At 41.1% G+C, this 25,215-nt stretch overlaps 3 protein-coding genes, 1 long non-coding RNA gene and 7 other non-coding genes across 16 annotated transcripts in view; 5 read left to right on the top strand and 6 right to left on the bottom strand.

Moving 5' to 3' along the window:
• Positions 1-27: 27 nt before the first annotated feature.
• Positions 28-6,652, bottom strand: rgp1 (GP1 homolog, RAB6A GEF complex partner 1). 3 transcript variants are annotated; one of them, XM_037112679.1, is made up of 10 exons: positions 6,522-6,652; positions 5,429-5,517; positions 4,328-4,443; positions 3,792-3,925; positions 3,470-3,553; positions 3,102-3,251; positions 2,403-2,549; positions 1,899-2,026; positions 1,633-1,810; positions 28-772 (listed from the first exon to the last, which is right to left on the bottom strand). In XM_037112679.1, the coding sequence occupies exons 3-10, from the start codon at positions 4,441-4,443 to the stop codon at positions 549-551; spliced, it is 1,161 nt and encodes a 386-aa protein (XP_036968574.1). In that variant the 5' UTR covers positions 5,429-5,517; positions 6,522-6,652; the 3' UTR covers positions 28-548. The 3 variants fall into 3 exon arrangements, with proteins under 3 accessions (XP_036968574.1, XP_036968575.1, XP_036968573.1); XM_037112680.1 differs by lacking the exons at positions 5,429-5,517; positions 6,522-6,652 and adding an exon at positions 5,195-5,296; XM_037112678.1 differs by lacking the exons at positions 5,429-5,517; positions 6,522-6,652 and adding an exon at positions 4,661-5,086.
• Positions 5,518-18,804, top strand: gba2 (glucosidase, beta (bile acid) 2). Of its 2 annotated transcripts, XM_037112674.1 has the most exons (18): positions 5,518-5,641; positions 5,926-6,679; positions 9,865-9,956; positions 10,159-10,274; positions 10,685-10,903; positions 11,639-11,878; positions 12,099-12,201; positions 12,407-12,560; positions 13,061-13,186; positions 13,310-13,494; positions 14,092-14,196; positions 14,302-14,409; positions 14,559-14,710; positions 14,795-14,901; positions 15,748-15,890; positions 16,025-16,140; positions 16,718-16,909; positions 17,702-17,887. In XM_037112674.1, exons 2-18 carry the CDS (start codon positions 6,486-6,488, stop codon positions 17,885-17,887), a joined length of 2,538 nt encoding a protein of 845 aa, XP_036968569.1. In that variant the 5' UTR covers positions 5,518-5,641; positions 5,926-6,485. The 2 variants fall into 2 exon arrangements, with proteins under 2 accessions (XP_036968569.1, XP_036968570.1); XM_037112675.1 differs by lacking the exon at positions 5,518-5,641 and having other exon boundaries at positions 6,486-6,679; positions 17,702-18,804.
• On the bottom strand, positions 13,247-23,271 carry LOC119027468. The gene is made up of 4 exons (XR_005077384.1): positions 22,871-23,271; positions 14,591-14,683; positions 14,268-14,438; positions 13,247-13,487 (listed from the first exon to the last, which is right to left on the bottom strand). It is a non-coding gene; the product is annotated as an uncharacterized LOC119027468 (long non-coding RNA).
• trnad-guc lies at positions 19,314-19,385 on the bottom strand. The gene has a single exon. It is a non-coding gene; the product is annotated as a tRNA-Asp (tRNA).
• On the top strand, positions 19,789-19,862 carry trnan-guu. The gene has a single exon. It is a non-coding gene; the product is annotated as a tRNA-Asn (tRNA).
• On the bottom strand, positions 20,143-20,216 carry trnan-guu. Its single transcript has one exon. It is a non-coding gene; the product is annotated as a tRNA-Asn (tRNA).
• trnak-cuu lies at positions 20,340-20,412 on the top strand. Its single transcript has one exon. It is a non-coding gene; the product is annotated as a tRNA-Lys (tRNA).
• On the bottom strand, positions 20,866-20,938 carry trnak-cuu. Its single transcript has one exon. It is a non-coding gene; the product is annotated as a tRNA-Lys (tRNA).
• Positions 21,386-21,459, top strand: trnan-guu. The gene has a single exon. It is a non-coding gene; the product is annotated as a tRNA-Asn (tRNA).
• On the bottom strand, positions 21,751-21,823 carry trnak-cuu. The gene has a single exon. It is a non-coding gene; the product is annotated as a tRNA-Lys (tRNA).
• A 676-nt stretch (positions 23,272-23,947) lies between the features above and the next one.
• The window catches only part of c10h20orf27 (chromosome 10 C20orf27 homolog), a 32,024-nt gene continuing 30,756 nt past the window's right edge, over positions 23,948-25,215 (top strand). Inside the window, exon 1 of one of the 3 annotated variants that reach the window (XM_037112683.1) lies at positions 23,948-24,300. The gene's annotated coding sequence lies outside the window, so the exon portion shown is untranslated. Of the gene's footprint in view, positions 24,306-25,215 lie in introns of all 3 variants that reach the window. The other 2 variants (XM_037112682.1, XM_037112681.1) reach the window with 2 other exon arrangements.

Here is a 25,215-nt window from a genome sequence, read left to right as displayed (position 1 = left end):
ACGGTAAATAATTTTCCTCACACAATATTTTAAAATTTATATCACACTTTTAATTCATTTTTCTCTTGCAGTATTTACATCTCAATACAGCCTCTCCTCAAGCTTAAAGAAGAAACACACCAGTTAAACGGTAAAAACACTGATTAACAAACTGCTGTTTGATAAAATAAGAAAGGACAAGTGTACAAGTTCATTAAGGAAATAAAATAAATACAGAAATGCATAAAGTAGCACTTAATGAGATCAATGAGGTCCAAAAATGAAGGATCTATTAGAAGTTAAGATGCACCGGAAAATGCATGAGTGAAAGGCAAAACATAAGCTCTGTCCTTACATATGGAATCCATCACTGGCTCTGCATATACAATGGAAATAACAAAATATGCTCTTTGTCCTGAAATGTTCACCCATTTCTCATCTGGAGAGAAAATAAATTGTCCCTCTCTCCTTCACTCACACAAACACACACACACACACACACACACACACAAACATCTGTCAACGCCCTCAGAACCACCACATTAACTCCTGATGATCACACGTACGAGTCAGATATTAATGCTGTTGGTCCCTGTGAAGTGGGACATGTAGGATGCTAAGGCTGGGTTGGTGGGCAGGACTTTGATTGGCAGATCCCAGCTGAAGGTATCCACGTCGACGTGCTCCGCCCCGCTCCAAACTGTGACCTCCGATTGGTTCTGCAGAACTGTGGGCGGTTCCATCGGCTCCCGGGCAGTGACGAATTCGAAGTGCAGCCGCCACCTCAGGATCACTGTGGAGGCAGAGTTAAAATATGTGTTGTTCAGTTTCTGTGTGATATTTAAAAGTTCAACTTTAAATATTGTGTAGTTAAAAAGGATCATGATCAGGGAACCTGATACCTACAATCAGTAAAAGGCATATCTCCTTAAATGTTATCAATAAAATACTCAATAAACTACATAGAATTTTCCACATCTTCTGGAGATAATTAGAAACCTGCATTACTGCAAGTTACTTCAGCTTTAATGGAAAAAATCATATATTTGGAAAGGTTTTCCTATTTTAAGGGTTTGTCAAATTTTCTACAATCAGGGGGCACATTTGAAAGTCTGACACAGTGGAGCACCTCAGACACAAATGAGGTTTTTTCATTAGCTTTTAACACTCCTTGTTTGGAATGTTCCCATGGGCTCACAGACAATTATCACTGGATTACTTTTAAACAGAAGAAAACTTTAAAAAACGTGATGTTTGTCAGGTTCTGGATTAATAAGGGTTATTTATATGATTCCCAAGTGGATTCATGAACGACTTTTCCAGATGGACCTCAGAGATAACTGATTACCTCAAGAAGTTAAGAAACACTGAATCTATTCATATGTGAATCTTGTTTCATCAAAGTTTTCTCATTTAATCTGTGAATGATTAACATTGCTCAAGATGACTCATGACACATTCTATTACTAAAAGTCCTGACACAAAGAAACAGGTTTGGATGACAATGATAAACAAGGAAAGTCTGAGATTTCACGTCTGAGCCAAAATTCCCTAGAACCGGTAAATAAATTGTGAGCATGGTAAAAAATAGATGAAATCTCACTTGAGACGTCACATTGGAGACGAACATGTTTTAGCCTGCTGGTAACTGACCTATGTCGGTGCTGAAACCTGGAGTGACGTTCAGGGGGATGGGGAGAGAGAAGTGGCTGGAGGCCGTGTGGAGGCAGGACTCCATGTGCCGTCCGTGGCCGGTCACACTGACGGCCTGCCCAGAACGCCGCTGGTACTCCTTCTGGATCTCCTCCTCACTCTGAAGACTCACCGAGTACTGGAAAATATAAACACAGGTATACAGGATATTATATCTATTCACTGATTTAACAGTCAAAACTAATGTTGCAAATAAGCTAACACACCTGCAAGCATGGAATGTCTCCCTCTGAGAAGTTGAATGTGCCGATGATGTCCTCCCCGAGTCTGTAAACGGTCTTGAAGATGCAGAACTTTGCGACTTTCCCACGCATGTTGGTGATATTAAACATGTCTGAACAAAATGAATAAACAAATGTGGACATCCATATTAATAATGGAATTAATTTCTATTCAAATTGATGTACTTATGATATTTTATCATGACAAATCTAGCTTGAAATTAGCTGCTATACTGGCCTAGAAAGACACATATTAATGACATAAATGTAACAATAAAGTTTGTGAGGAAACAATTCCTTTCTTTTTCTTTTTTTTCCCCTTTACTTCCAATTAACTAACATAACAGATGAGTCAAAGAAAGAATTTAAAACATGACAATAAAAAATGTTTTAATACAGCAAAAGGCTTTGTTTTTAACAAATTGATGAGAGAGAGATATTGCCGTTCTACAAAATCTAAATGAAGACCAGACACAGAATCAGACTCACGGGGGCAGCGTCGGGATGTTGTGACCATCAGCATATCCAGCGCTCTCTCTAAAGGTCGAGCATCCCTGCGGCTCGCTTCCTCTTCCTCCAGAAACGGGTTGGAGGGGGAAACCTCCTCATCCTGGGGAAATGGAGGGTCTGGCATGCCTAGAGGATCGATAGGAAAACATTTGAGATTTTACAGTGTGGTTGCAGTGTGGTGTTTTTTCACCAAAAAGCATGTTAGGGCAGATGTCAACATTTCACAACTCCTGTGGTTTCAAAAGCCACATTTCCACCACAGGAACTTCACCCAGTAATGTTTGAAGAATGCAGTGCTGTGCCACTACAGTGACCAGCATCTAAATTAAGTTCTGATGATATTATTTTATTCCCCCACATCAGAATGGAGTTACAGAGGAAAGAAAATGATGGATGGACCAATGATGAAGTTCAGGTCTCGTTATTATGAGGTTAAACAAACAAACAAATGATAATAAAAAAAAAAACAGCAAATTTTCTTATGCCAGCACAGCAATTTTGCTCAATCTTCACTTGTCTTTAGATTAAAATGGTAACACCCGTTTGAGGAAGAAACATTTAGTTCCTGCAAAGGCAGTCCAGATTAGAAAAAATTCCAGGTACGCTCAAAGCACAACTGAAATGACAAACCTCAGTAGCACTTGAAGCTTTGCAGCAAATAGTCAAAATCCCTCTCACCTTGCAGAACCAGCACTCTGAAGGGAACTCTGAGAAGTTTGATGGGAGAGTTGACTCTCTGGCAGCCGATTGTAAGTTTGTAGACATACTTCACCGCCTGACCACGGAAACTAGGAGGGCCATCTACGGGCACAATCTCACTGTATGAATCTGTGAAAGTCACATGTTAGACTACTGAGTTACACAAACTTATGTGTACTTAAATATGTTATTTTATGAATGTCACATGACCATTTGGCAAAATTTGAAGTTGATATCAGTAAGACATGCAAGCAGCGAGGTTTTCATGTCTCTCTTTAAAAGTTCTGTTTTTCAAAGTTTTATGATACTAATCAGTCAAAATCTTTTTCACACATATATACACTCACATGTTTTGCTCTCTCCGGGGTCCAGGCACAGGTCACAGAATAGTATCTTGGGTGGTGTGTCCAGCACACACTGCCCTCGCTCTCCTGTAGAAGACAGAAATATGTTTTGAGGGAAATCAAGGCATTAATACCAGAACCTCTTAATTTTTTTGTCTGAAGACTTGTTTAGTTTGCAGCAAAACCCAACTGTTTATTTAAATCTTTGCCCAAATGTCACTCAAATCTTATCCCTATGAATATATTTTAAAATTTTCTACATAAACAGATAGCGATTTTAATCTCTAATTATCTCAGGTTCCATGTTTTTTCTCCTACCACTAACCTCTGCTTGGGATGAGCACCGTGTCGCTCTCCGCCTGGACGTCTTGTTTGTTGCCCTGGGCCGGCAGGGCCACTCTGCTCTCACTGGCATGAAACTGGCAGTGGATCTGGGCACTGGCCCATGCTAGCATCTCACTGGGACACAACCAGAAAACAAGGATTACACAAGGACATTTACAGAGTGATTGATTAAATGATTGATTTAACATGGCCACAGTCCACATGGGGTAACGAGATTCACATATTTACAAAGAAAACATTGCAAAGGACAGAGAAGAAATGTCCTGTTATGAAGGACACGGTTTTTATGTCTTAAGCACTCATGGACCTTTATCTTCTATCATGACTACGTTTAATATGTGGTTCTGTGTAGTGATTTTAATTCATTTTGATTCATTATGGAGCGTCAAACTGTGATTTCAAAAAGTGTCAATGGTTTTTCTCTTGAAAAATGTAAAGTATGCTAAAAAATCAAAGACAGAAGCTGGCATAGTCGTGTCTGTGATTATTGAAGAGGTGGAAGGAGTTCAATCCTACCTGCTGGCAGAGGTGGAGAGGTGGGACATCGGATTGGTAAATGTTATAAGACACTCCATCAGCTCCCCAGCCAGAAACACGGGGCCTCGGGCCATGGAGGCCACCACCTCGATCATCTGCATCAATAGAAAAAAAACTACCGTTATCAAATTTACAAAAGCCGACTGGAATCCAAAAGACGTTAACTGCAGCTGAAATGTGTGTAAACCCGAGGCAATAACGTTACACACTAACGTTAGCTACAATCATGAATGTGTTCTAGTCAGACTGCAGACAGAAGTTAACTTGTTTGGTGCTGCCTGATAACAGCTACGGCTCATTTTAAACACATACCTTTGCCTCAAGCGATACTGCAGCAAGCCAAAGACTCTGTCTTAACCCAAGGATTAACGTTATTTACTTTTCGAGTAAAACAATACAAAAGTTGACTGCTTTTCCAGAACACCAGGACATAGCTTATCTAGCTAGCTAGCATTCCAGCTAAAGTAAACAAGTATGTTATACTACGTCCGCTGCTGTGCGACCAACAACGAACCAAGGAAAAGAAAACTCCGAAAGAGTAACAGCATATGTCACTAAAATGACATTTACTGAACCAGATACACTGTTTGACGTCCCGTTGCTATTCCAAACTAAATTAAACGTGTTTTAATGATTAAAACGGAGGTGTAGAGTTTCGCTAATGTTTTTTTTGGTCGGCCATTCACGGGACGTCACGTGGCAAAGTTACCTAGAGTTGGACTGTTGCTATGGTAACTGTGGGGCAGAATAAATTCACAATTTACAAATAACGCGTATTTTTGAGCGCTAACGCCTACGCAATGAACATAACTCATTTTAAAACGCTTATTCTAATTGCATAATTACCTAAATGTGTCGATGTGCGTCAACCAGAGAGGAGGTTAATAAATGAGGTGAATACAACCCCCCCTTATCATTCCAAATGGTACAGACTTAGCAGCGGCGTCGCCGGATCAGAGCACTTTTATATCCCTGAGTTTAGCTTGCCAGGCGCATTTAAGTCCAGTTTGTGAAGCGATTCTCACTCCGTCAAGCCCCAGTAATAATAAGACAATCTTCGGTATTTTATATAATATACACCTACTGCCGTTGTTGAGCTCTGAGGGGCCAATAGGCTACAATGAGGCGGTATCCACAAACAGCCTAAGAGAAATGGTTACCTGCGAGACCTGCAAGAGGGCAAAAATATGTGGGTTGCACACTGACAAATGTACAGAGCGCCTTGCTAGCAGCAGCTACAGAGATCTGACAGAGGTCGGTCTGGAGCAACAGTGGGATGACGCTGTTTCGCTGGTAATAAAAAGAAATCAATAATCTCTTCTCTCCTGCTGTTAACAGTGCGTTGGCTTGCAAACTTAGAAACCGTTCCAATGCTTGTAAGGCAGGGTTCTGGTTTAGCTAACGTTGCATGATTAATGATTGCATGATTATTTATGTGGTAATGTTATTAGTTTGGGGCTTTGCGGGCTAACCGCCAGTGACTGAGATGCTTTATCTCGGCCCTCTTGTATGCACGTCGGCAACAGTGATTTTCACTTTTTAACCATGTCGTTTTATCCTGTTTGATGTCACTGTAGGTATCCCGGCTAAATGACTGAGATCGGCATCCTCAGTACTTCCTGTTGGTCTTAAGCTGTCATCCCTCCAGCCAGCTACAGCTGCTGACAGCACACATCCGGACTCAATGCAGAGGAGGCTAAAAGGGGTCTGACATCTCTGGAAAAACACGAACACGGAGGGTGACGGTGGAGCAAATTGCTGCAATTCTCCAATGAATTCACATCTTGAAGCTGTAGAGGCTGAATGCTCCTGTGGACAGTAATAATCTCATCATGGCTCAGGGAACTCCTACCTGAAGGAGTTATTATTTAACTTTCGGTCCCTGTCCCACAGGTATGCAGAGTTTGTCAGCTGAGAACTGGTTTACCCCTGAGGAATGACTCTATTCAGCCTACTGATCCACTTAAGACACATCTAGGCTACATGTAACTACCTCCTCAGTTTTTTACTCCTTGGTGAAGACAAAGTAAACTAACCCTATTGACAAAAGGTGGGGACACCTTTTGTTTGTCATAGCAACTGTTTTCTTGCTCCCATTCACAACTCCAAGCTCCCTACAGCTGGGTATTCTGCTACAATGACTACAGACTGGGGTGAGAAATCCACAGCGGACCTTGTGAGTAGGTATGTCTCCAAGGAGACGGGATATGGAGTCCCCAAGGAGGGCTGGCGTATCTGCCTGGCACACGAGTTCAAGGAGAAGAGGAAGCCCTTTCAAGCAAAAGATGTCTCGCTGTCCAACGTCTTGGAGCATGTCGGCCTTGGAATCAGGTGAGATGTTCGCTGTCAATGTAGAAAACAAAACAAATGCATTCATACGTGCAGTCGACTGAGCAGAGGTGAAATATTTGTGCCTTTTTATATCTCACTTCAGTCATTTCCAGTCATTCTGAGGTACAGCAGAGGAGACATTAAAAAAATTGTCCTGTACTGAAACTATCAGCACCATCTGTTATCACTTAACACCTCCATATGTCTTAGCAAGCTTTAGTCCATATCAATACACACATACATGTTCCAAGGTGCAGTACCTGGAGTGGCATTAATTTTATATTTAGCAACCCATAAACAGCAGGAGTGAACCGCCGTTAAAATATTGGAATGTCCACATTCAGACAGTTTAACCTACGGGTAAGTTCATCCAAAAATGATCTGCTCACCTCCATGCTGATGGACAGTCGGGTGAAGTTTTGTAGTCCACAGACCACTTCTGGATTTTCACAACAATGTTGCAGCATTCTCCTAAACTTAAACATAAAATGGCTCCACACACCTCGTTTGGAGTAATCCTGGTCTCCGTAAACCCTGAGATCCCATATTGATTCAAGAAGACATTATTTACATCCTCCAAGCTGAAGTGACCGCATTGACTGATCCCCATTTACTTCAGTGATAGGAGAATACTGCAACTCTACAATTTACAATTTTTGTGGGTTCTGAAAATTCACCCAACTTGACTTTTGCCCTTATTTTTTTTTATTTTTTTTTTTACAGCAGCTAAAAAAATTAGTTACCTCTTTTTGTGTTCTTCGCATGTAACTATAAGGAGCACCTTTTATTACCTGATAAAGGTGTAAGGGATGAAAGGTTCTTTTGAAATATGCTCTGTCATTCTATCAATTCAAGTGCAGATGACTGGAAGTTCTTGGTTTATTTGCCTATGGTTTTGCCATCCTTTTGACTTGTTAAGCCACCAGGGTGTGGTCTATCTATCTGTATGAGCTCTAGTCTCAGGTTCAAGGTGCAGTTTGTCCACTCCTCTATGAATTTAAAACCTTTCCAGCAATGAGGGCAGGGAGGATATGTCTGCTTGCAAAGTTGCCTGCCAATACAGCTGAAATCTTGGCAGGCACATTGTCACCCTACAGCTACAGAAAAAAAAACAACCCAGATCCAGCACAGATCTCAACATCTGTTGATGTGGTTGTGTTTGCTTTCTCAACAACCTGCTGACATCTGAGACTCAAAGTAATACATTCTGCAGCTTTAGCTGATTGTCAAGGCTCACAGCCAGCAACACTTTCTCTCCGTTATCGTCTCAATCCTGAGAGCGTGACTTGAATGAGTCAGTCATGGCTGAGAGAATCTGGATAGTCATCAACCAGCTGTCTATAATCAGGCCTGCTCTTTACCGATTTGGATTCATTGTGTATGTTGTGGTGTAGTTATTTAAAATTTAAAAAAGGTACTTAGACTGAGTGACTCACCCAAGCCCCCACTTTCACCACTTCTGCTTTATCATATGTCTTGCTACATGACACCTGCAGGGCAATGTAACAACACAGCTCCTTCCAACCACTTCCCATAGAACTGTTCACACAGTTGCACCACAAACTTGCTTCACTTCAAATCTGCTGCAATGTGCCTGTATAGAAACAAATTGCAATCTCAGCAAAAAAAGATCATCATCATTCTCCATCAAGTTTTGGGCGCAAGTAACTTCTTGTCTGTAGTGCTAAAAAATATGGCAGCTTGAGCATTCACAGGTTAGATTCCGACAACCATGCTTGCCTGCCCCATATTCACAGAGCTGGATCACGGCGAGAACTATTGTTTGCATTCCAGCAAAGCTGCAGAACATTCAGACCAGACAATGGCCTAACGTGCCACAGCTTCAAAAAACTCGCTTTAACTGATCCCATTCATCTCCTCCGGAGTGGAACTGTATTGACAAACCATTGTTCTCTCAACTGAGATTTCCTATGAAGTTATTGTTTGCACAGTCAGGTGGAGCATTGTCTTGCACAGTTATTTTGCAGTTGCACGGGATCTCCCTAAGCAGAAGGCCCTTTGAGGTGGAAAGGGCCTGCTTAACTGCAATGTTTTTAGGCTTAACACAATACTTGATATATAATGGATATTTTGTAATCTCTTTAAAAGGACTTCATAAATGCTACGACTGGGCAACAAACTCAAATATCACAATCTTTTGGATCAATTACCTCAATCTCATGATTGCAACAATTATGTAGGGATGACTATTGGTTTATTTTTACAGTATCTTAAACTGAGATTATGATAAATAGCAACTTTTGAGCAACTTACAGGAAAGAGGTGAGAAACCACTTATTAAGTGAGTGGTTTGTCACTGGCGTTTGCCAACCTGTCAGCTTGCTGCAGATATAGTATGACCATTCTGTACAACAGGACAGTAAGTAATTCCTTTGTATCCTACATTTTGCTCTAGGGGCTGCTTACAGGAGGTGCTGTGTGCTCAGAGTTTCAGCAAAATGTTGAATCGAGGCTGGCTAAATGTAATGAGGGGCACTGCAGCCTGTTCTGTGCTGAACTAATGACCTGTCCACTGAAATAAATCTCATCAACCGAAAAGGGCAGCTTTATACTTTATTCGGCACATTAGTAGAAAATCTACCTTGTCTGAGATCAGAGTTCAGAGGATGAACAGATTACTGACACTGATGTTAACTTATGTTGATTTTCTAAGCCAGTGGCCTCCAGCTCCATTTGAAACCCTTTGTAAATTAGCCTAATTAATATTTCAGAATACAGCCCTGGTGTGATGGCGAGCGTTACAGGCACACACACACTGGTAACATCACTCAGATAAAGTGCCACTTGGACTTCATTCCTCTTATTCTAAAAAGTGCTTCCTTCATGCAGTTGCACACAGGCCAAGGCAGAGATTAAAGAGTGAACTGTGCGACTGTTTGTGTGTACAAATTTTGGCTCCAGGTTTGACTTTTGAAGGCTTGGAACCATCTGTAGTTTCCTTAAAACAAGCAAGCAGAAAAAAACATGTTAACTAATTTCTCACATGCTTTAATTGTAAAGTTATTAGAAAATGACTCATGACTTTAGTTAGGATGCATGCTGCCTTCAAATGTCTTGCTTCACACATTATTTGTTGATTTCCTGGGTTCTTTTTAGCCATCTTCATTTTGTTTTATATTGTGTTCTTCTACTTACAATTGTGCACTGTGTATGTGTTCATCCAGGTATCTGAAATGGTGGTACAAGAAGACCCAGGTGGAAAAGAAAGCCCCATTCATCGATATGTTCGGTGCACAACCCTTGCGTCAAATTTATGGTGAGTTCAGGTCTTTCTTACAATAGAGTATGCCGAATCTGAGAGAAGTCTATCGTTATCAGTATGCTGAAGGGCATATGACATTTCATGATCCCATGAAGGGTTCCCGGTGCTCTCACACAGGCTTAATGTTTCATGTCGTTTTGTGTTTTTGGGTTATCCATTAATCTGAGCATAGCTGACACTATGCTCTCATTGGCAGGCGCTCCACTCGGTGGCATTGGAGGAGGTACCATCACGAGAGGTTGGCGGGGGGAATTCTGCAGGTGGCAGCTTAACCCTGGGATGTACCACTACAAAACTGTCACAGCAAACCAGGTAAATAGGATCTCAAATAGACTGGCTCATGTGAATACATACTAGATCATAAAAGAAATCACTTAGTTAAGGGTAGTTATCTTCATATATTTTGGTTCCTTTACATCCTGTACAGTGGTTAGCTGACTTATTTGAATCTTGGTAAACAAAGTCCAACGATCACTTCTACAGCGTGTAAACCGACTCATCTCCAAACTTCAGCTGGTTTTAGCATCATTAAAACTGAAAAGCAGTATTTTTTTCCAAGTTGATCATTCACTAGTCAGGAAGCACCTTGGGAAATGTAAATATAAAGGCAGGTTCAATATACAATAAAACTTCTGGAAATGACTAATATGTAATCTCTTATCTACACCTGACAAAGGATAAACAATTTGCTATGTCCTTTTACTTCCTCTTCCTTTTCTCAGTTCACAGTATGTTTGCGTCGTGGGGGGCAAACAGTTTACCAGCAGGTGCTCTCTGTAGAACGTCCGCCCACATTGCAAGGCTGGAACTGGGGCTACTGCGGAGAATATGCCTTCTATCATGCCCTGTACCCCCGTGCTTGGACCGTTTACCACCTGCCAGGGCAAAATGTCACTTTGACCTGCAGGCAGATTTCCCCAGTCATCCCCCACGACTACCAGGTAACTGAGCCAGTCCCACAGTACTGTACTTTAGTCAGACCTCCACAGCTGCACATGCCTTGAATATTCTTGAAAGTCTGTGGATTTGAGAAGGTAAAACAAGTTTTTGAAAATGTGTCAATTCCAAATTCTACCATTACATCAAGGTGATTAAAGTCCGGTGTGTAAAGGACAACCAGCTCCCTCTGTGAAAAGAAGGCTAATTTTAAGTAAAAGAAACACAATTCTTATTTTCAGGAGATTATACACTATACTGAAAATGTAGTTATGACTATTTTATTTAATGCTGACTAATTCCCCTAAAGTCCTACACACTGGACCTTTAAAGACTAGAACTAGACAGATTAATTTCACCTCTGTATTATGGTTAATGGCTTAACCGCTGTAACTAGCAGCTAGTTTCATATGGGTAACATCAGTATGTCCAAACTACAGTGTATTGATAATCCTTTAATAAAAAGAGCATCCATGGAAACCCAAAAAGTTTAAATTGTTGAGCGACAGTTTTTTTCCTTCTCCACGAATCATTATCAATCCTTGCTCATGCCAACAATTACACATTCTGTTTAATAAAAAAAACATCATAAAATGTCTTTTTCTGAAAACTCCACCTGATGGCTGAAGTTCTTACAGAATATATATCCAATATAAAGCATGAATACTCATACCTTTTAAAATAACAATGATATTTAAATTTTCACAAGATGGTTCCACCACATATCTCCCTTCTCTTAGGACTCTAGTCTCCCAGTGGCGGTATTCGTGTGGGACATAGAGAACAAGAATGATTACGCTTTGGATGTCTCCATCATGTTCACCATGCTCAATGGGTCAGGACACAAAGACGACAAGTGTGGGGGACACTGGAATGAACCATTCCACCTGGAGAAAGAGGGGGAGGCAGTCTCTGGGGTCTTGCTACATCACTGTACCACAGTGAACCCTTACACTCTGTGCATCGCAGCACGCGAACAGGTCTGATTTATGTGGTTTTGATTCAAGCACCATCAGGTTCTTTTCAGTAGGTTATAGGTTAGCTGCAGAAAATATTCCCAGGGAATAAACGAGATTTGTAACAATGGTCTTTGTTTTATGGAAGTGGATTTCTATTAATGAGCTAGTTCTAAATTCTGTGCCGTTAATGAGCCTTAAGGTTTAAGATTTACCAACTGTGTGTGTGTGAAAATTTCAACAGCCCGACAGGGAGGTCAGTCACCAGACAGCGTTCAGTCCAAAGGGAACCTGCAGCAGCCTGTGGAGTGACCTCATCACTGACGGGCGACTTGACTCTCCTACAGGTCAGTAAGTAAAAACAGAGGGACTGAGAGACTGGAGGGATGAGACACAATTGTCCAATTCACAACTGAACAGAAGTCCTAAGTTATGAAGTTGCTCAACCTGAAGCAATAACATAAAAAAAAGAAGTGGAGAGAAGAGGTGGCATGACCAAAATTGTGACCCTCCCTTGGTATCCTCCCCTCCCGCTCTCACTTACCTCTGCAGGATCTAGCCCACCGACGTCAAAGGGAGAGAAGGTGGCGGCAGCATTGGCAGTGAGCTGCTCAGTGGCGGCTCAGAGCCGCAACACCCAGGAGTTCTGTTTAGCCTGGGACATGCCCAAAATCACCTTTGGCTCTAGGGAGAGGGAACACCTCAGGTATGTCGAACATTAAAGGAAATGCACACATGGAAAATTGCTTTGTAGAAAACAAGCTGGAGATATTTGTCACATGCAGATGTTGTTCACTTTGGCATTATTTTCTCTATTGTCACACTTACCTAAAAACCCACACTAGAGTTTACTTGTGAACTTTCTTATCTGTGGTTGTTTAGTTTGCACCACTTTGGTGCTGGGGACTGTCAAGCATATACAAAAGGTTTGAGGGGGTCCATGCTCATTCCTTTTAAATGTCAGTCTCAAGACCGAACAAGTGTAATTTCAACTATGTGTCCTAGTTCAAAGCCTTGGGCCAAAATGAAAATTACAAACCTCTATCTTCATTGAGGAAAACTGCGAGGAAAAGCAATGGAAAAGTTTGATCACTAAGATACATTTTTAAAGACTATTAACTTCAGTGTGAGTTCTGTATTTGTTGTGCTTTGATGGACATTTTGTGTCCTTGTGTCACCATCATCAGCATCTTGTTGTGTCTCCAGGAGATACACACGTTACTTTGGGACCAAAGGGGATGTGTCCCCCTCGCTCAGTCACTACGCCCTATCACACTACAGTCAGTGGGAGAAGAGAATTGACGAGTGGCAAAGACCCATTCTACAGGACAGGTAATTTGCAGCTTTGGCAACTCCAGAGATCAAACACTAGTTTATCTAAAGCAACCATGATACATTATGACAACTTTATTATCAATCAAACTATTGTTTATACTGTTGTCTTGTGCATTGCAGTTCTCTCCCTTCCTGGTATAAGTCAGCCCTGTTTAATGAGTTGTACTTTGTGGTGGATGGAGGGACGGTGTGGACAGAGCTACCAGAGGACGCTGATGTCAGTGGTGGTGTGCGCAGCGAGGACGGAGGGCTGCCAGCCCAGCCTGCTGTCGTCAAGGAGTATGGCCGTTTTGCCTACCTAGAAGGTAAGTGATGAGGAGACAGGTTAGTCTGAAAGACTAAACAATGCAGTAAGAGGTAAAACACCTTGAAATTACAATTGAAAATTTCCAGACAAAATGATTGCTTCATCAAGAAAATAAAAGGCGGGAATAATCAATACTGAAAATAATCACTAAGTGCAGCTCTTCAGCAGATCATGTCATAGTATGTTATTAGATTGTACTTCAGTATGGTCGAGAAACTGTCAACTATCGGCCTTCACTGACAGTTCAAAATTAACTGATAATGTGTCATGTCTGATACTAAGGTAAACTAGAAGTGATATTAGTTTATGTTCTTGTAATAAACTAAATGCTAAAACATTTAGTTAAGATGTTTCCCATTCTTTTGTCTCTTCCTTAAGTTGGCAGTCACTTGCATTCCAAAACCAAAAGTATCCCACAAGAGAAAAGCGACACTGATACACTTTCAGCTACAATACGAATGTTGACGTTTGATTACAACTTACAAGACATGTGGTTTAAAATGCAATTAAACTCTGAGAAATATTAAGTGTTTGCAAAAGTAAAAATAACGATCTAACAATATTAAATTTAACCAAGTTATTACTGTTTCCCCAGGTCAGGAATACAGAATGTACAACACATACGATGTGCACTTCTATGCTTCCTTTGCACTTATCATGCTGTGGCCCAAACTCGCCCTGAGTGTGCAATATGATATTGGTGAGTTAAGCACTGTACTCCTGGCGTTTCAGTGATTATTTAAGTATGTGTATTTGATTAAAAAGTATTACCAGGGCTAGTTTTACAGCTTGATTCTCCTCTCAGCTGGCAGTGTGGTTAACCAGGACCCAACAGAAAGGCTCCATCTGATGAGTGGGCGGTATTCTCCAGTCAAGGCCAAAAACGTGGTGCCTCACGACATAGGAGACCCAGGTAGGAGAAAGATGATGTCATCAACTTCTCTGACAAAAGAGTTTGATTTTAACCTTTCATTTCAGTTCAGTTCAACTTGCAAAGACCTGACACTTGAGTCTTGTAAATGTGAATTGTATCTCAGTAACACATGATGACTGTGTCCCTAGATGATGAACCATGGCAGAGGGTGAATGCCTACCTCATCCACGACACAGCAGACTGGAAGGACTTGAACCTGAAGTTTGTCCTGCAGGTCTACAGGGATTATCACCTCACCCAGGACAGCCAGTACCTGCGGGACATGTGGCCCATTTGCCAGGTATAAACTGGGTCACACCAGATTATTTGTCACAGGCCCAGAATTTTGTTCCACCTTGCTGTTTTACTCTGGTTTGTCTGCTAGGCTGTGATGGAGTCAGAGTTGAAGTTTGACCTGGATGGAGATGGACTAATAGAGAACTCTGGATATGCTGACCAGACCTATGATGGTTGGACTGTGACTGGACCAAGGTGAGAAGATAAAAAAGCATGGTAACCCAGAAAAAAAACACTCCAAGTAATGCTTTATACATTGAAAAGCAGGAAAATACAGATGAGTGAAAAGATATCCATTTAAGTCCCCACAAAGGACTCCCTCCTTTTAACACCCCTAAAATATGCAAGTTCTATCGACAAATTAGGAACATTAAGCACATATAAGCTTATACTTAGCTCCCGAAAACTGTTCCCTCTTTTATTTGTTTAACCCTTGAATGAACTGGTCACCACTCAAACGAATAACTTGTATGATAGTTGCTGTTGACAACTTTAAGCCTGAATTTAATAGTACGGGGGAAGAGTGAGAGGGAAGGAAATGGAAAACAGCATGACTCATGGCATAAAGCAGGAAAAAAATGTGTTATTCGATGCTGCAGGCGTTGCTCTACTAATGTGGCCTGAGAGCTGAGGTTTAGTTCAGACACTGCGGCAAAGATTAAAGGCTTTTGGCTTCCTGATGGTTCGTGTTTTACGAGTTCATCCTGAAAGACAATGAACACAAAGGACTTGCTGTGTTTTATGCTCCTAAGATGAGGCTAAACTTGTAGATTCAAAGCAACTATGGTTCTTAATATACCACCTTACAAAGTAAATCAAGTAGTAACAGTAGTAATTTTTAATATTTAGGACTTACCTACTTACCTACCTACCTACTACCTACTTACTTACTTACTAGTACTTACTTTAGTGTTACATGATAACCACAAGGTTACAGTTGAGTCTAATTCCATTAAGGTTTTTTGTGCAAATTATATTTGCATCTGTGAGAAAACTCAAATTGTTCTCTCTGGTGTCATTTTGTGTATTTGTATTTCACAGTGCGTACTGTGGTGGGCTGTGGTTGGCATCCCTGTGTGCAATGTGCATGATGGCCAGACTGGTGGACAACGAGGAGAAATATCAATGGTACAGAGACATACTGGACAGGGGCAGCGCTGCTTTTGACAAACTACTGTGGAACGGTGAGTTCCAACTCTCATTTGTTGAGTTCAATATGTATATGGGAAGAGTTTACCCAGCTGAAAGTCATTTCTAGTTAAGTTGTCTGAGACTTGAAATGCCTTGCTTATATTTTCATTTCTCCTCTTACGTTCAGGCAAGTACTACAATTATGACAGCAGTGGGAGAGACCTTTCTAATAGTGTCATGTCTGACCAGTGTGCCGGCCACTGGTTCCTGAGAGCATCTGGACTAGGGGAGGGAGACTACCAGGCAAGTTTAAACCTGAGTTTGACTTTAAAATGTATTAAACGTTACATAAACTTATGAAAAGGGAACTAACTACCGGTAAATAAAATTTAAACTTGTTAGTGCTCTCTGGTGGACAAACCATGCAACAACCGAACTCATTCTCAACAACCTCAAACCGAGTTTTTATTCTTGTACTGTCAATTCTTGTTACTTATCCGTCGACATACACAGCGGTACCTATAAGCTTATATCAGTCTGTACATCTGTACAGCTCTCAACTGAAGCATCAAGGATAAGTGATTGATATGGGGCATGGCACACTTTTGAAAATTCACTATTAATGTTTTTCATTTGGCTTCTCCTATAATATACATGCATAGTCGCAAAATGCCTTTTTAAATGCACCAAGAGATGATTTTAAAACCTAAATACATGCCAAATTGGACACTCTACATTGTTCTTTGTGTTAATTGAAGATTGGTAAAGGGAAAGGGGAGATGTTAGGTCATGAACACAAACATAAATAAAGAAACTGTTCTCAGATTTGGACATACATTAATGCTTTGTGGTGTCAACATCACTTCCTCTCTCCCTCCAGGCTTTTCCAAAAGAAAAAATCCAGAGTGCACTAAAGTCTGTCTTTGACTTAAATGTTATGAGCTTCGCTGGAGGCCAGATGGGGGCTGTAAACGGCATGCGTCCTGAAGGAGTGCCTGACCGTTCCAGTGTCCAGTCAGATGAGGTCTGGATTGGAGTGGTGTATGGACTGGCAGCCACAATGATCCACGAGGTAAGAGTGTGTGTGTGTGTGTGTGTGTGTGTGTGTGTGTGTGTGGTATCCCCTTCATATTCAAGGGGGCAAAAATCAGCAATCAGCATCATCTGATTATGTTGTCAGTGTTGTTTCTGTTGAGCTGTCATGACATCTACCATCTTCCGCATCATCTGGTTATATATCATACTGTACAGCAAATTTTTTTTTTGTTAAAATGGTACTGAGCAGTTTGGAGGCCTTTTTTAAAATTAAACTACAAAATTTGCCATTGTCGATCTCTCTGAAGAATAGTGGGGAAATACCTTAATATCAAAATGGACAGATCTAACAATGCTATCAATTCTTTCACCTAACGCTTGGCATGAAAGCAAAACATTTCTCAAAAGTATTCATATATAATACCCTGGATTATATATGAATAAATCATTATCTGTATCTGTTCAACCAACTAAATTATATGTTAACGTACCAGTACACAGAATGGACAGGGCTTAACTGGAAGTATATGGTGCTAAAACCTAAAGCTGGCACAACTTACAGAAATTGCTAATTTAAGCCTGTTTGATCAGAATTTGCTATATATCTTAGAAAACCTTTTTAGATAATTTTATAAAAATCACAACAGTATTTTTTTTCAATAAACTTGAATTAATAAACCTCAGTCAAATAAGGACTGTCCTTCATCACAAGTATGGATTGTGACACATTTTACTCGATGGTATAAAAGACGTGGTTGGTTTCATTGACTGTGACATTAAATGATATATTGCTCACAGATCTGAGCCTGTTTCTCTTTTTCCTCCCCAGGGTATGAGAGAGGAAGGTATGCGCACAGCTGAAGGTTGCTACCGGACTGTGTGGGAGAGGCTAGGCATGGCGTTCCAGACTCCTGAAGCCTACTGTGAGAAAGGCATCTATCGCTCTCTGGCGTACATGAGACCGTTGAGTGTCTGGGCCATGCAACTAGCCCTGAACACTTCACAGAAGGATTAGACCACATTGACCCAAACTGGAGCCACAGATGGGGAGCAGGGACAGAATCTGAAAACCAGACTGGTGTGATTAGAAATGAACATTGAGTTCCTCTGAAAATGACCTCCAGAGTCCTCTGCAGCCCAAACCCCCATCTGCAGATCTCTGTTTCATCGGTTACAGACTTTACATTCTATCATCTACTGTTTGCTTCAAATGTATTGTAATTTGAGGCTTGATGTCAGAACTGTGATGGTTAATGCTTGACAAATTCAGTACCTACTGTAGATTATATTATGACACTGTTGGGTGAGGAGTTTTAAGATTATAAAGAGACTGCAATTGGTTCAAGATTGTAAAGGCTGCAGTGTAAGGTAGAACCTAGGAAATGTCAAAATCAAACTTTGTATTGCTAATTAAAAACTGACCTTGTGTTTCAGCACCATATAGTATGTTTGCACGCATGTACACACACATGCAAGCACTACATTTTACAATTATGTCAATAATAATGTTTGCATACTTGGAACACATTTATATGCTAAGAATTTGGAGACCCTTGTGCATTATTATACCAGCCACATATAGTCATTATTATCTGACAGAGAAGTACATCAGGGGCCTTTAAGTCAATCAGGTCGCATCTAAATGATTTCTTGATCAGGAATACAGACGCAAATATTTTCCTTTTCCTCCACTTAAATTTCAATGCTGTACTAAGTGAAGTAATATGCGATGAGTAGTCTTGAAATTAAGTCTTAATTTGAAAATTATTATTATTGTTTTTCTTTTTTAAAATAGCATTTGGTGCCTTGTTGCATGTTGGCCTACTGTATATCTACTGTATATTAATGTAGTGGCAACATTTACCATGTTTTATAAAATTCAGTACTCATGACAATCATGCTGAATAAATGACTGAATAAGATAAAACAGCAGGTTGTTGTGTTAATTGAATGTGTATGGAATAAAACCAGTAGTTATGGCATGCAAATAATCAGGTGCATAAAGTGATGCATGTCAAACTTAATATATAAATTAATCAATGGTATTCAAGTCCTCAAGATTGTAGTGATGAAATTCAGTTTATACTTCAACAATATACAGGGACAACACTTGTTATTAGGGCCCAATCATTGATCTGTGTGAGGATGCTTTTGAAACTAAAGGTGCACAACTGTACACCAGGGCTAGCTATGATATATATTTTTTCATTGATTCATTATTCAGATTGAAAAGCAAAACCTTTTTTCAATAGCATAAATATGTCGATGTTGATGAAGAAACCAGTGCAAACACACTTAACTTCCAGCTGTACCTCGTGGAAGGCCTTAATAGGTGGAACCAGGATTGGGGAACTGCGGAGGTGATGGAGGTTCTCATCGGGACCTTGGGGAATCTGTGATTGTGGTCAATAACACCATTTAAAAAACAATAAAAAAAGGAACTCCCCGTCGGGGAATCGAACCCCGGTCTTCCGCGTGACAGGCGGAGATACTGTCCACTATACTAACGAGGAAGGGTGCTAAGACTTTATATGGTGTGACCCAAAACATTCGCCACCTCCGTGGTTTGGCCTGCTGGACAGCACAAATGGTATGACATCAGGCTGGAAACAAGGAGGTTCCGCTCTCCCAAAAAGAGACAAGAATTCACTACAGGGGTGGAGAGTGTGAAGAGGCTTGCAGTCAGGCAGTGCATTCTGGCCAATGGGTCAGTTATGACCGGTACCAACCTGCAGCTGGTAGATGTGAGCCACACAACCCTGGTGCAATGGCACAACAAAAGGGTGAAGAGGCAGGACACCGCAATGGTCATGCAGGAGCTGGATTTAACTAGCTGCTTGTGTGAAGCAGCACATAATGCCAGAAATGGCAGTTGAGCAATGGTAAAATCTCAAGCTCTGCTGCCCAGTGTCACCAGTCTCTGTGGCGCAATCGGTTAGCGCGTTCGGCTGTTAACCGAAAGGTTGGTGGTTCGAGCCCACCCAGGGACGAAGCTTTTCATTTACACCCTTAACAATAGCATAAAACAAGACATTCCATGCAAAAGAACCCTTTATGCAAACTCCCAGCAGTAAGATGACGTACAGGCTCTGCACTTTAATCTTTCCTTGTTGAAACCTGGTAGATTCTGGATTTCTGAATAAATGGTACTGATATGGTCTCTTAGGAGGCACTTCAAAACTGCAGAACTTGTGTTGTCATTTATAACATGGAGACCAGTGTCATTTTCCATCAAAAGAAGGGAGACTGCACCTTAAAGAAAAGGATTCTCGTCCCTGGGTGGGCTCGAACCACCAACCTTTCGGTTAACAGCCGAACGCGCTAACCGATTGCGCCACAGAGACAAGGTTGTGCATGTTTGCCTCGTTCAGATTCTTTGTGTGTGCGCTCTGGAGTGATGGGGGATGGGCCATCCCTGCCAGCTAGCAACTTTAACCAATTGTGGTGTGGGGGTGGAGCTCTATGTAGCCCGGCTAGCTCAGTCGGTAGAGCATGAGACTCTTAATCTCAGGGTCGTGGGTTCGAGCCCCACGTTGGGCGTAAGCATTTTGCTTTTATCCTGTCAATACACAAGTCATTAATGTAGACACATGTCCCTGGTCAAAAGCATACAGTCTGATAATATCCAGCACAATGTCAAGGGAAAGCATTCTTTACTATAGAGATCTCTTGGTCAGGTTTTTTGAAAGCCTAATACTAAGTCATGTCAGGTCACTTTATATTAAATTTATAATTGAACTTCATTTCATATTTCTTACCGATACATCTGCCATACTGACACCCATGTCATTTATGTGAGTACCTGTGACTAGTCATGAGCATTGCAGGCAGCTCAATGTCAAGGAAAAGCATTCTATACTTCAGACTAGTCCCGATCAGGTTTTTCACTAGCTGAACACTGATCTTAAGTGAAGTCGTTTCACCTTCCACCAAAACTTCATGTTTCATATTTTTTATCACTAAATCCATGAAGTCACTCCATGAAAAGGAATGCGCCCAACGTGGGGCTCGAACCCACGACCCTGAGATTAAGAGTCTCATGCTCTACCGACTGAGCTAGCCGGGCTGTGTGTTATCACTCAAAGTTGGGTAAGGAGTCTGTGTGACTCCATGTAGGCACACTGTATGTGACTGACTGCAAATCAGATTTATTGGCAACTAGCAGCTGTTTGCAATAAACCAATCAAACAAGAACAATTCAAATAGCTCAACACAACTAATATTACAAGTGGTTTCTCTAAATTCAACAAAATGGCAATTTTATTGACAACTGCAGTCTCAAAATTATTCAACCCCTTCACGAGGAGCATCTTTAGTACTTATTACTTAGTAGAGCACCCTTTTACTGTTATGACCTGCTGCAAATGTGATGCATAGCCAGCCACCAGCTTCTGGCAGCGTTCCTGAGGAATCTTAGCTAATTCCTTGCTGCTGAGTCGGACAAATAATTGTAAAGTTGTAAATCTGAGACTGTACCTATGTCTCCTTTGGTTCCACAGTCCAAGGTCATGTGGTCTCTGTGGCGCAATCGGTTAGCGCGTTCGGCTGTTAACCGAAAGGTTGGTGGTTCGAGCCCACCCAGGGACGACCTTTTGGATTTATGATGGACACAACATAACACTTTTGCTATCATATAACACACTGCATGCCAGGGGCTCACACCTGTGACAATTTGAAGCGGTCATTTAAAAAACACAACTGCTTTTATGTCCCACATGAGGGCAAACACATCATATATGGGCCACAGGAAGAAGTTCCTGACAGGGATTAAGTTACTAACCTTTCAGTTTCTCAACAAATGGCCAAGATATCTCTCCAAATAGGACAGACAGAAAGGCTTAACAGCGAAGACTGAATGAAAACATAAGAAAAGGAATGCGCCCAACGTGGGGCTCGAACCCACGACCCTGAGATTAAGAGTCTCATGCTCTACCGACTGAGCTAGCCGGGCTACTATTGTGCTCGTTGGGGGTTGGGTTTAAATCCAGGCACATTCCTGGTTTACAGTGGATAAACTGCAGCCTATGATACATTTTGATCCTGCATTCCACTCTTCCTCTAAAAAGTAAAAAACTGACCGTGTGATTACTTTAGTCCCTAGTATAACCGGTACTTTGGTTGTGTGGCTATTTTTTATGAGTTGTGTTCTGTGTATTACTGCCCAGCAAAAGCTCAGAAAACAGGTTAGGTATTGCTGAGCTTTAGTGTAATGGTTGGCAACCATTGAGTTGAGTTTGGAGATATTAACAAGACTATAACAAGACTAAAACAAGTATGAGGTTGTGTAATATGTACAATTACCATAGCCTAGTGATATGTGAAAATTGACTAGTTCATAAGTCTACTAGGCAACCTTCACCTCTTCACACTGAAGTAGCTCAAATACTTGTCTAATAAACAGTAAAGTCATAATCAGTTCACATACTGTTGATTAGCTGTCCTCTGACACAAAGCTATGCATTGAAAAAAATAATGCCTCATGCAATTATGCACAGATAGTGCTTTTGCCACATCAAAAAGGATACAGAATTTTGTCAAATCTACAATCTTGCTTAGCGAAAAAAGGTAAAGCTGAATCACTGCCTACTAAGTCTTCACTAGCGCTCAAAATGGCTGCGACATCGACCATGTGTCCACCTGACCTTGCATTACTTTCAACTACTGACTCTGCCTCCTTTCACTCCATATTTCAGCAGTTTATTGTTAAACAGCGCATTGAAAACACAAGAGCCACACAAGTTAACAGCTTAAAAGAGTACACTCATGATAATACCTACTGTTAACACCTAAGTTATTAACACCTGCTTACCTGTTTATTACCGCTGTCAATGTGCTAAGCTAGCGCCGCCATGTTCACAGACATTCACGTCAGCCCTTTTCACGCTCAATCAATGAAGCAGGCAGTAATTACTGGTACATAAACAATGATGTTTTACCGAACAAACGTGTATTGTTTTCGGACACAGTTTATAAGTGACCAGCCATTAAAAATTCTTACCGTGAGGACGTACTTGAGATAGCTAGCGTTAGCGTTAGCTAGCTGACTTCGCCTCGATGCTCGTTGGTGCCTCGGGGGGCGCATCCAATTATGCACATAAATCCGTGTTTAATGCCTTGTCTGTGTCGAAATCTTGCCCGATATATACACTAAGCCTTCGTGTTTGAGCGAGACAAAGTTTAAACAAAGTTTACCGAAACTAGAGAGACTTGTATGCGCCGATTCAGAGATACTCTGCCACCTGTTTGCGTGACTTTCTCCTCCATCCGGGAACGATGGCGAGGGGGCGGAGGAGAGAGGTGTGCTGCTGGGTAACAAAAACACAGTGCGCAATTGTCCTAACTTTGTCCAAACCACAAAGATTTAGGTTTTCAGTCAAGTAGTTTTCTCCGACCGCCCATAACAAGCGTAACACCTCACAGTGTGTATGTGTCATCAAATTCATTGTTTTATTGATCTTATATATGTTATTTATGAGTTTACCTGTATTAGAGGGGTTTTGTTACGCATAATCTGTGACGTAGCCTATTGATAATCTCCATGTCAGGACTGGACGCTAAACATTATGGAACTCTTCAAACCGGACAGAAAAGTAATTATCACGATTACTCATACATAAATGTGTCCTGTGCTGTTGGCCAGTGTGTTCTGTAACAAGAAAAAAACTTAATAGTGGTGCGGTTCTAATTTTATAAAGTGTTTAAGGAGTTTAATTCAAAAACCTGTTCCCAGTAGAATAGCAATAGAAGTAAGACAAGTCCAAGAGTACAGTAAAACTGAACTAAATTAGTTTTGGCATTGGAAGTAAAGAAAATAAATGACACGATAAGATAAAAGGATAAAAGACAAAAATGAAATTATAATAAAAGCAATAAGGTTTTCAGACTGGATTTCAAATAATAATAGGTGGTCAAAGTTTGGGATCAGCTGGTTTTAAAGTTGTCTATTACACAAAGAACACATTTGAATTAAACAGTAAACTATGTGGGTAAACTGCCACAAGATGGCGCCTTCGCTCCACAATGCCGCCCTGCTGGATGGAGCCGGAGGGACAGAGAGGGGCCAGCCGCTGCTGCACAACCGGCTCCGGGCTTCACTTGTCAGCGACACGGAGTCGAGAGGAGCGACTCGGGAGTCTCGGGTGACCAACATTTATTATATTTAACCACTTTGTGAAATAACAGGGTTGTAAGCAACACACACGAGGAAGCCGCGGGCGAACCACGTGATCAAATGCGGAAATTATCCGATAGAGTGAGTGTAGCGGAGGGAAGAGGGGAGTGGAGGTGTCGGTTTGTAGTCTGAGCTGCTGCTGCTGCTGGTGGTGCTGGTTGAACTCGCCGGACTCCCTGTGACCAAACAACACTTTCACACACGGTTATCGGTCATCTGTACAGCCCGGTGCCCGAGCTTCAGCCTCCGTGGATAAAGTAAGGTAAGCCTGACGGAAAACGAAACAAAACAAATGTGCGATGACAGTTCGTGTAAACACTGGAACTTTGTTTACCCGCACCTAGCAAGGACGGAGTCATCTTTCAGGACGGCTAGCTAACATGTAGATTCATGTTTATGTTGCTCTGTCACCAGCTAATATTAATGATGATTCCAGCGACGTTAATTGTGACTACATGTTGTATTATTTGTGTGTCAAAACACTATCAAATCATACTGTGTAACGTAAAACTGTAGTTGTTATTATTAGTGCTACTTAAAGGTGCACTATGTAGTTTTGGGGTAGACATTTTATGCCTGAACAAGCTAAGTAAACAAACACTTTTTGTTATCCTGACTGAATAAACTGGATAAACAAACTGACCTTAAAGGACAACACACTTCCTCTGTTTTACTTTGTTTATATGTGGCGGACCCAGCCACTTTTCTGGTTCTGGGGACCTTAGAAAACAGCTTGTTTATTCAGTTATGGAAAATCTAAATGAATAGTTTGTGTTATTACCTTGCTGACAGTGTAAATATTTAAATTCTGAGTTTGAATTTCTTCTCGAAAACTACACAGTGCCCCTTTAAGTCACCTTTTCTTTTAACCCTTCTCATCATGTTTTGCGCTTTTCATTGCATAAATGACTTGCCTTTCAGCGTGCCTGAACTATTGCAAACAAAAGAAACTCTTACAAATGGCACACTCATACCACCAGTCTACTCTACCATCACTTATGTAACTCGGGAGGACGAAAGCTAACAAACACTTCTCAGTTTAACATCATATAATCAAACAGATCCACAAACCACAGCTTCCAAATGACTGAATCAGCGTCTCTCTAAACCAGTTTCGACAAAAACTAAAGCTTATAACCTGCATACAGATAGGATTTATTGAAGGGCTGACG

The sequence above is a fragment of the Acanthopagrus latus genome, chromosome 10 (genome assembly GCF_904848185.1).
Source record: "Acanthopagrus latus isolate v.2019 chromosome 10, fAcaLat1.1, whole genome shotgun sequence".
Lineage (NCBI taxonomy): Eukaryota > Metazoa > Chordata > Actinopteri > Spariformes > Sparidae > Acanthopagrus > Acanthopagrus latus.
This window is presented reverse-complemented; position numbering and strand designations above follow the sequence as displayed.

Coding starts and splice junctions, on each gene's coding strand:
- gba2 (XM_037112675.1), top strand. CDS start 6,486: ATGACTACAGACTGGGGTGAGAAATCCACAGCGGACCTTGTGAGTAGG. Junction 16,141..16,717: donor TAGGGGAGGGAGACTACCAG/GCAAGTTTAAAC, acceptor CTCTCCCTCCAG/GCTTTTCCAAAAGAAAAAAT. Junction 16,910..17,701: donor CAGCCACAATGATCCACGAG/GTAAGAGTGTGT, acceptor TTTCCTCCCCAG/GGTATGAGAGAGGAAGGTAT.
- rgp1 (XM_037112679.1), bottom strand. CDS start 4,443: ATGATCGAGGTGGTGGCCTCCATGGCCCGAGGCCCCGTGTTTCTGGCT. Junction 3,554..3,791: donor GGTGCTCATCCCAAGCAGAG/GTTAGTGGTAGG, acceptor TGTCTTCTACAG/GAGAGCGAGGGCAGTGTGTG. Junction 3,252..3,469: donor CCCCGGAGAGAGCAAAACAT/GTGAGTGTATAT, acceptor TGACTTTCACAG/ATTCATACAGTGAGATTGTG.